Raw genomic sequence first — 18,991 nt, 5'->3', positions numbered from 1 at the left:
GTTATGGTGAAGGAACTTCCGCTCTATCTCGATGTCAGTCTACTGAATCGAATAGACGGCGTATTATGTATATTCATTATAATCTAGCCCGTGTTTCACTTGCCACTGCAAAAACACGATAACTGCAGTTTCCGTATCCTTCACTGTCAGTTGGGCAGATTGCATATAATTGTTTATGCCATTGGTAATCATAAAAATCACATTTCGCTATAAGAGTTAACATTTGGTAATTAACACGTTCCTGTGCTCACAATAATGAATCCCATAGCATACAGCGCCATATTCAACTCGGAGAACGGTCGAGACGCGATAACTTGTTCGCCTTCGTCGCTCATTATTTTGCAATACACCTTTCTCCGAATACATTATGGCGCTGCTGTTGAAATGAATGTACTTGCGAAGAGAGGTTATTTTATGATAATGTAAAGCTATGATGTCACACAAACTTTTTATTCTGATAGTGTGACTTATAACATGAATGCGTATGCCTGGGGTTCAGAGGGCATGCGAGTACATGAATGTGTTTGGCAGTTGCTTGACAACATACAAACACTTTTCATTCACAAAAGAACATGCGCAGTAGCTCCCGTGGAAAAGTGTAATTGTACGCGTAATTGTGTGGCCATTTAGTGTTTTAAATGATTATAGTCGGGGAATGTAATAGTGTGACGATGAAGTTCTTTGCATATTCCTTGGCGCACGCCATGTCACGTTCGTTGCATACTTCAAAACTGTGTTGTCGTTCATAAACTGGTGTCTATGTAAATATCAACCATGGGTTCTTCGCCGTCCAAGAAGACTATAACCTCTAAACAGGCAGAAGATGGCACACCGGAGTACCTGGCTACTGACGCCGCTGGTATTGACATGTTGGCGACCTACGCCGCGAAAGCAGCAATGGACGAACACAAGGAGCGATTGAAAGTCCACCCGGAAATAGAAGAGTTACTACCGCGGTTTAAAATCACAGTACAAAAGATAGAGGAAGCGAGTAATAAATGTATCACTGACGAGATAATGCACGACATCACCGAAACAATCGAGGACAATATTGAACAAGGTATGTACGCTTACGGGTCGAAGGAGCAGAGACGACTTATGTGCGACCAGCTGGGATACGACGGATACGTGCAAGCTAGTCTCAAGTATTGTAAAGCGATACAAAAAGACGGTCCCCTTGAGAGGAGTCCGGAGACAACTAGTGCCACTATGACACTGCTTAACTGTTCTACGTCGATGACAGATCGTAGCGAAATAGTGTGTCAGATCAGCAAACAGGGGCTTATTGAGCTGTTATTGACAGAACTGAAACGCACAGAAATGCTAGAACAATATTTAACCAACGCTGTAAGTAATTTGCACCTGCTAGTGCAACAATGCATTTTGTAAGGCACAATTGTATGCGACCTTATTATTGTACTGATTCGTTCCAGGGATAGACTCGCCTTCAATTTCAAGTCTTTCATTTCACTACAAGCAAAAGCGCCATATTTTGATTCTTACTTGATAAAGTCACTTACATAAAACCTGCCAGCTAAAGTTACACTAGCCTTTAGAACTTATTCTGTTCATAACATTAAACCAATCGTTAACAATTCGTAACAATCGTCAACATTTCTGTTGACATTATTAATAACACAATCACGTAATCTTGAAGTCAAACTTGATAACATATCAATTGGAAATACAGTCTTATAATCGGGTCTTGCGGCGATTTGTACGTTACATATTCAAATAACAACACGCATGATAATTAATCTCGCCAGACAATAATAACACGTGACGTGGTCAAAATATCACCATGCACTAAATATCGCGAGAATTAAAAATGTGATGGCCGAAAATTTGTATTTTGTAATATTTTTTTTCATGTTAATGACCATTTTTTTTCATTCATCGGAAACTAAAATAGAATTTGTTAGATGCGCATGTGCAGTGTATGGCATTGTGTACACCAGAACATTCAGCGCATATTACTAGTATTGGGAATGTCATAGTTTATCTGAACGTATAGTTGTGAACAATGTTTTTAGTTTATAATAAACCATATTAAAATGTATTCAACAACCTATCAATCAACACTATAAAAAAAATACTTTTCATCAAAATTGCATCTTTATGATTAATTTGGGGGGGGGGGGTATCGTGTCACCAAGACAACACATTTACTCTGAGCTTGTACCTTCCAAAACACAGGTTATTTACAGGCTTGTATTGATCTACCTGGGATTGGTGTACAACTGTGCCAAGGGAGGTGTCAGTCGTCAATTTTTTAACGATCACGGCGCAGTTGACATCATTATGCCATACACCAAGGCCAAAGACAATTCTACCAAGGCCCTGGCAGTAATGGCTATTGCTTACATTCTAGAAGAAGGTGAGCAGAATGAAATAATAGTGGCCGATGATAGTATGATACATTACGTGTTGGCAACATTCTCAGAGGCCCTAGACACCTCCGATAAAGTTTCACTGGAAGGATTTTCTGTCGAGGTAAGTTTGTGTGATTGTCGAATTTGCAATCAAATTTTAATGTTTTCGTAAAAACACAACTCAACTACAATTCCAAGGTATTGACAATGAGGTTGTTGTAATGTTGAAATATATGACATATCCTGTATACCTAACAGGAACTCGCACAGGGGCTGTCGACTCTCGCAAATCACGACAAAAATAAACAAATTATCGTCAAACACAAAGCTTTACAGTTGCTAGTGAGATTGATGAAAGAAGGAGACGACAAAGAGACATATTGGGCAACTCGCTGTTTATGGACGTTAGCGTTTGACGATGTTAACAAGGAAAAGATCAAGAAAGAACCAGACGCAATGATTACTCTTGACAAATTAAAGTCACATGAAAGCCAGGAGGTGCGACACGCCGCGGAAGGTGCACTGTGGGTAATACAAGGAGAACAGGAACATATCCGAGGTATGCGTTATATTGAGGATCGAGACTAGCAGTAGATAGGTTGTATTGTAAAACGTTATTCAGGAGAAGATGACGGATGCATGATATAAAGTACAAACTTTCGTTCAGAATCCAAGACAAGTACTTTAAAAATTATTGTTTTGGAAAAATATTTGTAAATGGTATTTGTGAATCATTTAATGTATATTTATTCGACATTTTTTCTTCCACGTTGTCTTAGTTACACAAACCAAAGAACGCGTGGTCGGTGAAAGTCACTCTGACTCGAATCAGAAAATTTCTGGTCACGTGATGATAAGCTACCAATGGGATGTCCAGAAACTCATGATTAAAGTTAAGGAACAGTTGCTGAAAAACGGATATCGAGTCTGGTTGGACTTGGATGAGATGGGAGGGTCGACTTTACAAGCAATGGCGGACGCAGTAGAAAAGGCCTCGGTTGTACTTGTGTGTGTCTCACAGAAATATAAAGACAGTCCTAACTGTCGTGTAGGTAAGTGTTGATGGGTCGACCTTGTCAATTGTTATATAAGAATGTGTGAAATAATGATCTCAAAAACAAAACCAGAAATAAGGAAAACATAACAAGGAGTTTTAACATGTGAGCAGAGTGTCAACGCACTATTTTGAAGACAACTGGTAGCTGTCACGTCTTTAGTTAGATGTCTTGTCATTCTTTTTAATCTATATAATATATATAATATATATAATATATATAATATATTTCTGACAGAGGCTGAATATGCATTTCAACAGAGAAAAGAAATAATTCCACTTCTTGTGGAAGAAAACTACAAACCAACGGGGTGGCTTGGTGCAATTATTGGCACCAAGTTTTACATAAATTTTGCCAAAAAGACAAATCCATTTGGCGTTTGCGTCCAGCAGCTCATGAAAGGATTGGGCAATACAGGAAAAGCGAATACTGTAAATAAAGGCAATGTTACAGACGTCGGTGCTCTGCCGCCTTTGTCGGTAGCAGATACTGGTAGACCATCTACATCACATTCTGTTTTTGAATGGACTAATAAAGAAGTACAGGAGTGGTTGACGAATAATGAGATTCAATGGTTCGTATTCTATAGCTATCCTATGTTGGACTACACAAATATTAGTCGGAAAGAATCCACCTGCTATGTATGATCAAACCATTATATTTTGCGTTATTTCAACTATTTATTTATTATATTTTTCTTAGAGTTATATAGCCAATTATTGAAATCAATGTCGTGTGTTGTATACATATTTGGTTCAAATTAATTCTTTACCAATGTGATCCATATATGTATCTTCATTAATCATGTATATAATAAGTAGATAATTATAATATACACGTAAGTTTTACTCATCATTGCTAACATATTGTTTTTTTTTACCTTTATTCACACTATAGCAAAGCCCTGAAACAATTGGTTGGGGAAGATATTATGTTTCTGGTGCATATGAGAGCAGAGGTATGTTGTCTTGGTTTATTTGTACATATATATCACCAATTAATGCGTTTCCTTTTTGATATATCAAACTCAATTATAAAACTGTTTTTAATTTAATCTAAATTAATTAAAACTGAAAATAAAAATACAAACTTAAAAAAATCTTTCATGCCTGTCAATCCAGCATACAATAGTTGACAATTATGGTGTTTATATGTAGGTATTCACAGAAAATTCAGCCGCACAATACACCCATAGTAGGTTCAGATACACAATGCATCCATAGTAGATTCAGACACACAATGCAACCATAGGAGACTCACACAGACAGTGTATCCATAGTAGGTTCAGACACACAGTGCATCCTCAGTAGAATCAGACACACAATGTATCTATAGTAGATTCAGACACACAAAGTATCCATAGCGGATTCAGACACACGATGTATCCATAGCGGATTCAGACACACAATACAACCATAGGAGACTCACACAGACAGTGTATCCATAGTAGGTTCAGACACACAGTGCATCCTCAGTAGAATCAGACACACAATGTATCTATAGTAGATTCAGACACACAAAGTATTCATAGCGGATTCAGACACACGATGTATCCATAGCGGATTCAGACACACGATGTATCCATAGCGGATTGGGACACACGATGTATCCATAGCGGATTCAGACACACGATGTATCCATAGCGGATTCAGACACACAATACAACCATAGGAGACTCACACAGACAGTGTATCCATAGTAGGTTCAGACACACAGTGCATCCACAGTAGAATCAGACACACAATGTATCTATAGTAGATTCAGACACACAAAGTATTAATACCAGATTCAGACACACAATGTATCCATAGGAGATTCACACAGGCAGTGTATACATAGTAGGTTCAGACACACAGTGCATTCATAGTAGATTCAGACACACAATCCACCCATAGTAGATTCAGACACACAATCCATCCATAGTAGATTCAGACACTCAATGCATCCATAGCAGATGCAGAAACACAATGCATCTATATATAGTATAGTAGATTCAGACACACAACGCATCCATAGTAAATTCAGACACACAGTGCATCCATGGTAGATTCAGACACACAGTGCATCCATAGTAGATTCAGACACACAATCCACCCATAGTAGATTCAGACACACAATCCATCCATAGTAGATTCAGACACCCAATGCATCCATAGCAGATGCAGACACACAATGCATCTATATATAGTATAGTAGATTCAGACACACAACGCATCCATAGTAAATTCAGACACACAGTGCATCCATAGTAGATTCAGACACACAATGTATCCATAGCGGATTCAGACACACGATGTATCCATAGCGGATTCAGACACACGATGTATCCATAGGAGACTCACACAGACAGTGTATCCATAGTAGGTTCAGACACAAAGTGCATCCACAGTAGAATCAGACACACAATGTATCTATAGTAGATTCAGACACACAAAGTATTAATAGCAGATTCAGACACACAATGTATCCATAGGAGATTAACACAGGCAGTGTATACATAGTAGGTTCAGACACACAGTGCATCCATAGTAGATTCAGAGACACAACGCATCCATAGCAGATGCAGACACACAATGCATCAATAGTAGATGCATACATACAATGCATCTATATATAGTAGATAGATAGATAGATAGTATAGTATATCAGATTCAGGCACACGACGCATCCATAGTAGATTCAGACACACAATGTATCAATAGTAGATGCAGACACACAATCCACGCATAGTAGATTCAGACACACAATCCACCCATAGTAGATTCAGACACACAACGCATCCACAGTAGATTCAGACACACAATGCATCAATAGTAGATGCAGACACACAATGCATCTATATATAGTATAGTAGATTCAGACACACAGTGCATCCATAGTAGATTCAGACACACAATGCATCAATAGTAGATTCATACACACAACGCATCCATAGTAGATTCAGTCACACAATGCATCAATAGTAGATTCAGACACACAATGCATCTATATATAGTATAGTAGATTCAGACACACAGTGCATCAATAGTAGATTCAGACACACAACGCATCCATAGTAGATTCAGACACACAATCCATCCATAGTAGATTCAGACACACAATCCATCTATATATAGTATAGTAGATTCAGACACACAATGCATCCATAGTAGATTCAGACACACAATTCATCCATAGTAGATTCAGACACACAACGCATCCATAGCAGATTCAGACACACAATCCATCCATAGTAGATTCAGACACACAACACATCCATAGTAAATTCAGACACACAGTGCATCCGTAGTAGATTCAAACACACAATGCATCTATATATAGTATAGTAGATTCAGACACACAACGCATCCATGGTAGATTCAGACACACAATCCATCCATAGTAGATTCAGACACACAACGCATCCATAGTAAATTCAGACACACAGTCTATTCATAGTAGATTCAGACACACAACGCATCCAAAGTAGATTCAGACACACAATGTATCCATAGGAGATTCACACAGGCAGTGTATCCATAGTAGGTGCAGACACACAGTGCATCCATAGTAAGTTCAGAAACACAATGCATCTATATATAGTATAGTAGATTCAGACACACAACGCATTAATAGTAGATTAAGACACACAATGCATTCATAGTAGATTAAGACATACAATGCATCTATGGTAGATTCAGACCCCCAATACATCTATAGTAGATTCCGACACACAATTTATCCATAGTAGATTCAGACACACAATGTATTCATAGTAGATTCAGAAATTCCATGTATCCAAAGTAGATTCAGACACACAATGTATCCATAGTAGATTCAGACATACAATGCATCAATAGTAGATAGAGACACACAATGCATCCATAGTAGATTCAGACATACAATCCACCCTTAGTAGATTCAGACACACAATGCATCCATAGTAGATTCAGACACACAATGCATTCATAGTAGATTCAGAAACACAATGTATCCATAGTAGATTCAGACATACAATGCATCAATAGTAGATAGAGACACACAATGCATCCATAGTAGATTCAGACATACAATCCACCCTTAGTAGATTCAGACACACAATGCATCCATAGTAGGTTCAGACACACAGTGCATCCATAGTAGGTTCAGACACACAATGCATCCATAGTAGATTCAGAAACACAATGCATTCATAGTAGATTCAGACACACAATGTATCCATAGTAGATTCAGACACACGATGTATCCATAGTAGATTCAGACACATGAAGTGTCCATAGCGGATTCAGACACACCATGCAACCATAGGAGATTAACACAGACAGTGTATCCATAGTAGGTTCAGACACACAGTGCATCCATAGTAGGTTCAGACACACAGTGCATTCATAGTAGATTCAGACACACAATGTATCCATAGTAGATTCAGGCACATAACGCATCCAAAGCAGATGCAGACACACAATGCATCAATAGTAGATGCAGACATACAATGCATCTATATATAGTACAGTAGATTCAGACACACAACGCATGCAAAGTAGATTCAGACACGCAATGTATCCATAGGAGATTCACACAGGCAGTGTATCCATAGTAGGTTCAGTCACACAGTGCTTCCATAGTAGATTCAGACACACAATGCATCAATAGTAAGTTCAGACACACAATGCATCAATAGTAGATTAAGAAACGCAATACATCTATATATAGTATAGTAGATTCAGACACTCAACGCATTAATAGTAGATCAAGACACACAATGCATCAATATTAGATTCAGACACACAATGCATTCATAGTAGATTCAGACACACAATGTATCCATAGCGGATTCAGACACACGATGTATCCATAGCGGATTTAGACACACGATGTATCCATAGCGCATTCAGACACACGATGTATCCATAGCGGATTCAGACACACAATGCAACCATAGGAGACTCACACAGACAGTGTATCCATAGTAGGTTCAGACACACAGTGCATCCACAGTAGAATCAGACACACAATGTATCTATAGTAGATTCAGCACAATGTATCTATAGTAGTTTCAGAAACACAATGCATCCATAGTAGATTAAGAAACACAATGCATCCATAGTAGATTCAGACACACAATGTATCCATAGTAGATTCAAACACACGATGTATCCATCGTAGATTCAGACATAAAATGTATTCATAGTAGATGCAGACACACAATGTATCCATAGTAGATTCAGACATACAATCCATCCATAGTAGATTCAGACACACAATGTATCCATAGTAAATTCAGACATACAATGTATCCATAGTAGATTCAGACATACAATGCATCAATAGTAGATACAGACACACAATGCATCCATAGTAGATTCAGACACACAATGTATCCATAGTAGATACAGACACACAATGTATCCATAGTAGATTTAGCCATACAATCCATCCTTAGTAGATTCAGACACACAATGCATCCATAGTAGATTCAGACATACAATGTATCGTTTGTAGATTCAGCACAACGCATCCATAGTAGATTCAGGCACACAATGCATCTATAATAGATTCAGACACACAATTCATCCATAGTAGATTCAGACACATAATGCATCCATAGTAGATTCAGACACATAATGCATCCATATTAGATTCAGACACGCAATATATCTATAGCAGATTCAGGCACACTATGCATCTATAATAGATTCAGATACACAATGCATTTATAGTAGATTCAGACATACAATGCATCCATAGTAGATTTAGACACACAATGTATCCATGGCAGATACAGACATACAATGTATCCATAGCAGATTCAGACACACAATGCATCTATAGTAGATTGAGACACACAGTGCATCCATAGTAGAACAGACACATAATGCATCCATAGTAGATTCAGACACACAATGCATCCATACTAGATACAGACATACAATGCATTGATAGCTCATTCATACACACAATGTATCTATAGCAGATTCAGACACACAATGCATCTATAGTAGATTCAGACACACAATGCATCTATAGTAGATTCAGACATACAATGCATCCATAGCAGATTCAGACATATAATGCATCCATAGTAGATTCAGACACACAATGCATCCATAGTAGATTCAGACACACAATGCATTCATAGTAGATTCAGACATATAATGCATTCATAGGAGATTCAGACACACAATGCATTCATAGTAGATTCAGACACACAATGCATTCATAGTAGATTCAGACACACAATGCATCTATAGTAGATTCAGACTCACAATGTGTCCATAGTAGATTCAGACATACAATGCATTCATAGCAGATTCAGACACACAATGCATTCATAGTAGATTCAGACACACAATGCATTCATAGTAGATTCAGACATATAATGCATTCATAGGAGATTCAGACACACAATGCATTCATAGTAGATTCAGACACACAATGCATCCATAGTAGATTCAGACACACAATGCATCTATAGTAGATTCATACACACAATTCATCCATAGGAGATTCACTCAGACAGTGTATCCATAGTAGGTTCAGACACACAGTGCATCCATAGTAGATTCAGACACACAATGCATCCATAGTAGATTCAGACACACAATGTATCAATCGCAGATTCATAATAAATCCATAATAAATTCAGACACACTGTGTCCATAGCAGATTCAGACACACAATGCATCCATAGTAGATTCAGACACACAATGTATCCATAGCAGATTCAGACATATAATGCATTCATAGCAGATCCAGACACATAATGCATTCATAGCAGATCCAGACACACAACGCATTCATAGTAGATTCAGACATACCGGTACAATACATCCATAGCAGATTCTGACATATAATGCATCCATGGTAGATTCAGACATACAATGCATCCATAGCAGATCCAGACATATAATGCATCTATAGTAGATTCTGACAAATAATGTACTTATTGTAGATTCAGACACGAAATCCGTCCATAGTAGATTCAGACACACAATGTGTCCATAGTAGATTCAGACACATAATGCATTCATAGGAGATTCAGACACACAATGCATTCATAGTAGATTCAGACACACAATGCATCCATAGTAGATTCAGACACACAATGCATCTATAGTAGATTCATACACACAATTCATCCATAGGAGATTCACACAGACAGTGTATCCTTAGTAGGTTCAGACACACAGTGCATCCATAGTAGATTCAGACACACAATGCATCCATAGTAGATTCAGACACACAATGTATCTATAGTAGAATCAGACACACAACGCATGAATAGTAGATGCAGACACACAGTATATCCATAGTAAATTCAGACACACTGTGTCCATAGCAGATTCAGACACACAATGTATCCATCGCAGATTCATAATAAATCCATAATAAATTCAGACACACTGTGTCCATAGCAGATTCAGACACACAATGCATCCATAGTAGATTCAGACACACAATGCATCCATAGCAGATTCAGACATAATATGCATTCATAGCAGATCCAGACACATAATGCATTCATAGCAGATCCAGACACACAACGCATTCATAGTAGATTCAGACATACCGGTACAATGTATCCAAAGCAGATTCTGACATATAATGCATCCATGGTAGATTCAGACATACAATGCATCCATAGCAGATCCAGACATATAATGCATCTATAGTAGATTCTGACAAATAATGTACTTATTGTAGATTCAGACACGAAATCCATCCATAGTAGATTCAGACACACAATGTGTCCATAGTAGATTCAGACACATAACGCATCCAAAGCAGATGCAGACACACAATGCATCAATAGTAGATGCAGACATATAATGCATCTATATATAGTATAGTAAATTCAGACACACAACGCAACCATAGTAGATTCAGACACAAAATGTATCCACAGAAGATTCACACAGGCAGTGTATCCATAGTAGGTTCTGACACACAGTGCATCCATAGTAGATTCAGACACACAATCCATCCATAGTAGATTCAGACACACAATGCATCCATAGTAGATTCAGACACACAATGAATCCATAGTAGATGCAGACATACAATGCATCTATATATAGTATAGTAGATTCAGACACACAACGCATCCAAAGTAGATTCAGACACGCAATGTATCCATAGGAGAATCACACAGGCAGTGTATCCATAGTAGGTTCAGCCACACAGTGCATCCATAGTAGATTCAGACACACAATGCATCAATAGTAATTTCAGACACATAATGCATCAATAGTAGATTCAGAAACACAATGCATTCATAGTAGATACAGACACACAATGTATCCATAGCGGATTCAGACACACGATGTATCCATAGCGGATTTAGACACACGATGTTTCCATAGCGGATTCAGACACACGATGTATCCATAGCGGACTCAGACACACAATGCAACCATAGGAGACTCACACAGACAGTGTATCCAAAGTAGGTTCAGACACACAGTGCATCCACAGTAGAATCAGACACACAATGTATCTATAGTAGATTCAGGACAATGTATCTATAGTAGATTCAGAAACACAATGCATCTATAGTAGATTCAGACACACAATACATCTATAGTAGATTCCTACACACAATGTATCTATAGTAGATTCAGACACACAATGTATCCATAGTAGATTAAGAAACACAATGCATCCATAGTAGATTCAGACACACAATGTATCCATAGTAGATTCAAACACACGATGTATCCATAGTAGATTCAGACATAAAATGTATTCATATTAGATGCAGACACACAATGTATCCATAGTAGATTCAGACATACAATCCATCCATAGTAGATTCAGACACACAATGTATCCACAGTAAATTCAGACATACAATGTATCCATAGTAGATTCAGACATACAATGCATCGATAGTAGATACAGACACACAATGCATCCATAATAGATTCAGACACACAATGTATCCATAGTAGATTCAGACACACAATGTATCCATAGTAGATTGAGACATACAATCCATCCTTAGTAGATTCAGACACACAATGCATCCATAGTAGATTAAGACATACAATGTATCTATTGTAGATTCAGCACAACGCATCCATAGTAGATTCAGGCACACAATGCATCTATAATAGATTCAGACACACAATTCATCCATAGTAGATTCAGACACATAATGCATCCATAGTAGATTCAGACACATAATGCATCCATAGTACATTCATACACACAATATATCTATAGCAGATTCAGGCACACTATGCATCTATAATAGATTCAGATACACAATGCATTTATAGTAGATTCAGACATACAATGTATCCATAGCAGATTCAGACACACAATGCATCTATAGTAGATTGAGACACACAATGCATCCATAGTAGAACAGACACATAATGCATCCATAGTAGGTTCAGACACACAATGCATCCATACTAGATACAGACATACAATGCATTGATAGCTCATTCAGACACACAATGTATCTATAGCAGATTCAGACACACAATGCATCTATAGTAGATTCAGACACACAATGCATCTATAGTAGATTCAGACATACAATGCATCCATAGCAGATTCATACATATAATGCATCCATAGTATATTCAGACACACAATGCATCCATAGTAGATTCAGACACACAATGCATCCATAGCAGATTCAGAAACACAATGCATCTATAGTAGATTCAGACTCACAATGTGTCCATAGTAGATTCAGACATACAATGCATTCATAGCAGATTCAGACACACAATGCATTCATAGTAGATTCAGACACACAATGCATTCATAGTAGATTCAGACATGTAATGCATTCATAGGAGATTCAGACACACAATACATTCATAGTAGATTCAGACACACAATGCATCCATAGTAGATTCAGACACACAATGCATCTATAGTAGATTCTTACACACAATTCATCCATAGGAGATTCACACAGACAGTGTATCCATAGTAGGTTCAGACACACAGTGTATCCATAGTAGATTCAGACCCACAATGCAACCATAGTAGATTCAGACACACAATGTATCTATAGTAGATTCAGACACACAACGCATGAATAGTAGATGCAGACACACAGTATATCCATAGTAAATTCAGACACACTGTGTCCATAGCAGATTCAGACACACAATGTATCCATCGCAGATTCATAATAAATCCATAATAAATTCAGACACACTGTGTCCATAGCAGATTCAGACACACAATGCATCCATAGTAGATTCAGACACACAATGCATCCATAGCAGATTCAGACATATAATGCATTCATAGCAGATCCAGACACACAACGCATTCATAGTATATTCAGACATACCGGTACAATGCATCCATAGCAGATTCAGACATATAATGCATCCATGGTAGATTCAGACATACAATGCATCCATAGCAGATTCAGACATATAATGCATCTATAGTAGATTCTGACAAATAATGTACTTATTGTAGATTCAGACACGAAATCCATCCATAGTAGATTCAGACACACAATGTGTCCATAGTAGATTCAGACATACAATGCATTCATAGTAGATTCAGACACACAATGCATCCATAGTAGATTCAGACACATAACTCATCCAAAGCAGATGCAGACACACAATGCATCAATAGTTGATGCAGACATATAATGCATCCATATATAGTATAGTAGATTCAGACACACAACGCAACCATAGTAGATTCAGACACAAAATGTATCCATAGGAGATTCACACAGGCAGTGTATTCATAGTAGGTTCTGACACACAGTGCATCCATAGTAGATTCAGACACACAATCCATCCATAGTAGATTCAGACACACAATGCATCCATAGTAGATTCAGACACACAATGCATCCATAGTAGATGCAGACATACAATGCATCTATATATAGTATAGTAGATTCAGACACACAACGCATCCAAAGTAGATTCAGACACGCAATGTATCCATAGGAGATTCACACAGGCAGTGTATCCATAGTAGGTTCAGTCACACAGTGCATATATAGTAGATTCAGACATACAATGCATCAATAGTAGATTCAGACACACAATGCATCCATAATAGATTCAGACACACAATGTATCCATAGTAGATTCAGACACACAATGTATCCATAGTAGATTGAGACATACAATCCATCCTTAGTAGATTCAGACACACAATGCATCCATAGTAGATTAAGACATACAATGTATCTATTGTAGATTCAGCACAACGCATCCATAGTAGATTCAAGCACACAATGCATCTATAATAGATTCAGACACACAATTCATCCATAGTAGGTTCAGACACACAATGCATCCATACTAGATAGAGACATACAATGCATTGATAGCTCATTCAGACACACAATGTATCTATAGCAGATTCAGACACACAATGCATCTATAGTAGATTCAGACACACAATGCATCTATAGTAGATTCAGACATACAATGCATCCATAGCAGATTCAGACATATAATGCATCCATAGTATATTCAGACACACAATGCATCCATAGTAGATTCAGACACACAATGCATCCATAGCAGATTTAGACACACAATGCATCTATAGTAGATTCAGACTCACAATGTGTCCATATTAGATTCAGACATACAATGCATTCATAGCAGATTCAGACACACAATGCATTCATAGTAGATTCAGACACACAATGCATTCATAGTAGATTCAGACATATAATGCATTCATAGGAGATTCAGACACACAATGCATTCATAGTAGATTCAGACACACAATGCATCCATAGTAGATTCAGACACACAATGCATCTATAGTAGATTCTTACACACAATTCATCCATAGGAGATTCACACAGACAGTGTATCCATAGTACGTTCAGACACACAGTGTATCCATAGTAGATTCAGACACACAATGCAACCATAGTAGATTCAGACACACAATGTATCTATAGTACATTCAGACACACAACGCATGAATAGTAGATGCAGACACACAGTATATCCATAGTAAATTCAGACACACTGTGTCCATAGCAGATTCAGACACACAATGTATCCATCGCAGATTCATAATAAATCCATAATAAATTCAGACACACTGTGTCCATAGCAGATTCAGACACACAATGCATCCATAGTAGATTCAGACACACAATGCATCCATAGCAGATTCAGACATATAATGCATTCATAGCAGATCCAGACACACAACGCATTCATAGTAGATTCAGACATACCGGTACAATGCATCCATAGCAGATTCAGACATATAATGCATCCATGGTAGATTCAGACATACAATGCATCCATAGCAGATTCAGACATATAATGCATCTATAGTAGATTCTGACAAATAAGGTACTTATTGTAGATTCAGACACGAAATCCATCCATAGTAGATTCAGACACACAATGTGTCCATAGTAGATTCAGACATACAATGCATTCATAGTAGATTCAGACACACAATGCATCCATAGTAGATTCAGACACATAACTCATCCAAAGCAGATGCAGACACACAATGCATCAATAGTTGATGCAGACATATAATGCATCTATATATAGTATAGTAGATTCAGACACACAACGCAACCATAGTAGATTCAGACACAAAATGTATCCATAGGAGATTCACACAGGCAGTGTATCCATAGTAGGTTCTGACACACAGTGCATCCATAGTAGATTCAGACACACAATCCATCCATAGTAGATTCAGACACACAATGCATCCATAGTAGATTCAGACATATAATGCATCAATAGTAGATTCAGAAACACAATGCATCTATATATAGTATAGTAGATTCAGACACACAACGCATTAATAGTAGATCAAGACACACAATGCATCAATAGTAGATTCAGACACACAATGCATTCATAGTAGATACAGACACACAATGTATCCATAGCGGATTCAGACACACGATGTATCCATAGCGGATTTAGACACACGATGTATCCATAGCGGATTCAGACACACGATGTATCCATAGCGGATTCAGACACACAATGCAACCATAGGAGACTCACACAGACAGTGTATCCATAGTAGGTTCAGACACACAGTGCATCCACAGTAGAATCAGACACACAATGTATCTATAGTAGATTCAGCACAATGTATCTATAGTAGACTCAGAAACACAATGCATCTATATTAGATTCAGACACACAATACATCTATAGTAGATTCCTACACACAATGTATCTATAGTAGATTCAGACACACAATGCATCCATAGTAGATTAAGAAACACAATGCATCCATAGTAGATTCAGACACACAATGTATCCATAGTAGATTCAAACACACGATGTATCCATAGCAGATTCAGACATAAAATGTATTCATAGTAGATGCAGACACGCAATGTATCCATAGTAGATTCAGACATACAATCCATCCATAGTAGATTCAGACACACAATCTATCCATAGTAATTTCAGACATACAATGTATCCATAGTAGATTCAGACATACAATGCATCAATAGTAGATACAGACACACAATGCATCCATAGTAGATTCAAACACACAATGTATCCATAGTAGATTCAGACACACAATGTATCCATAGTAGATTTAGACACACAATCCATCCTTAGTAGATTCAGACACACAATGCATCCATAGTAGATTCAGACATACAATGTATCTATTGTAGATTCAGCACAACGCATCCATAGTAGATTCAGGCACACAATTCATCTATAATAGATTCAGACAAACAATTCATCCATAGTAGATTCAGACACATAATGCCTCCATAGGAGATTCAGACACATAATGCATCCATAGTACATTCAGACACACAATATATCTATAGCAGATTCAGGCACACTATGCATCTATAATAGATTCAGATACACAATGCATTTATAGTAGATTCAGACATACAATGCATCCATAGTAGATTTAGACACGCAATATATCCATGGCAGATACAGACATACAATGTATCCATAGCAGGTTCAGACACACAATGCATCTATAGTAGATTGAGACACACAATGCATCCATAGTAGAACAGACACATAATGCATCCATAGTAGATTCAGACACACAATGCATCCATACTAGATACAGACATACAATGCATTGATAGCTCATTCAGACACACAATGTATCTATAGCAGATTCAGACACACAATGCGTCTATAATAGATTCAGACACACAATGCATCTATAGTAGATTCAGACATACAATGCATCCATAGCAGATTCAGACATATAATGCATCCATAGTATATTCAGACACACAATGCATCCATAGTAGATTCAGACACACAATGCATCCGTAGCAGATTCAGACATATAATGCATTCATAGCAGATCCAGACACACAACGCATTCATAGTAGATTCAGATATACAATGCATCCATAGCAGATTCAGACATATAATGCATAAATATTAGATTCAGACATACAATGCATCCATAGCAGATTCAGACATATAATGCATCTATAGTAGATTCTGACAAATAATGTACATATTGTAGATTCAGACACGCAATTCCTCCATAGTAGATTCAGATACACAATGCATCTATAGTAGATTCAGACTCACAATGTGTCCATAGTAGATTCAGACATACAATGTATTCATAGTAGATTCAGACACACAATGCATCCATAGTAGATTCAGACATACAATGTATCTATTGTAGATTCAGCACAACGCATCCATAGTAGATTCAGGCACACAATGCATCTATAATAGATTCAGACACACAATTCATCCATAGTAGATTCAGACACATAATGCATCCATAGTAGATTCAGACACATAATGCATCCATAGTAGATTCAGACACACAATATATCTATAGCAGATTCAGGCACACTATGCATCTATAATAGATTCAGATACACAATGCATTTATAGTAGATTCAGACATACAATGCATCCATAGAAGATTTAGACACACAATGTATCCATGGCAGATACAGACATACAATGTATCCATAGCAGATTCAGACACACAATGCATCTATAGTAGATTGAGACACACAATGCATCCATAGTAGAACAGACACATAATGCATCCATAGTAGATTCAGACACACAATGCATCCATACTAGATACAGACATACAATGCATTGATAGCTCATTCATACACACAATGTATCTATAGCAGATTCAGACACACAATGCATCTATAGTAGATTCAGACACACAATGCATCTATAGTAGATTCACACATACAATGCATCCGTAGCAGATTCAGACATATAATGCATCCATAGTAGATTCAGACACACAATGCATCCATAGTAGATTCAGACACACAATGCATTCATAGTAGATTCAGACACACAATGCATTCATAGTAGATTCAGACACACAATGCATCTATAGTAGATTCAGACATACAATGTATCTATTGTAGATTCAGCACAACGCATCCATAGTAGATTCAGGCACACAATGCATCTATAATAGATTCAGACACACAATTCATCCATAGTAGATTCAGACACATAATGCCTCCATAGCAGATTCAGACACATAGTGCATCCATAGTACATTCAGACACACAATATATCTATTGCAGATTCAGGCACACTATGCATCTATAATAGATTCAGATACACAATGCAT

General features: G+C 37.4%; 1 protein-coding gene across 1 annotated transcript in view; it reads left to right on the top strand.

The window, feature by feature from the left end:
* Positions 1–592: 592 nt before the first annotated feature.
* Positions 593–18,991, top strand: part of LOC144358163 (uncharacterized) — a 40,862-nt gene continuing 22,463 nt past the window's right edge. Inside the window, exons 1-6 of the mRNA XM_085495356.1 lie at positions 593–1,347; positions 2,197–2,493; positions 2,631–2,931; positions 3,152–3,424; positions 3,665–4,001; positions 4,325–4,385. Of these exons, the coding sequence (XP_085351482.1) occupies positions 775–1,347; positions 2,197–2,493; positions 2,631–2,931; positions 3,152–3,424; positions 3,665–4,001; positions 4,325–4,385 (1,842 nt within the window). The 5' untranslated portion in view covers positions 593–774. The remainder of the gene's footprint in view (positions 1,348–2,196; positions 2,494–2,630; positions 2,932–3,151; positions 3,425–3,664; positions 4,002–4,324; positions 4,386–18,991) is intronic.

This window comes from Saccoglossus kowalevskii, chromosome 21, assembly GCF_978046115.1.
Source record: "Saccoglossus kowalevskii chromosome 21, keSacKowa6.1, whole genome shotgun sequence".
Taxonomy (NCBI): domain Eukaryota; kingdom Metazoa; phylum Hemichordata; class Enteropneusta; family Harrimaniidae; genus Saccoglossus; species Saccoglossus kowalevskii.
Note: the sequence above shows the minus strand (reverse complement) of the source record. Positions and strands in the feature narration are given on the sequence as shown.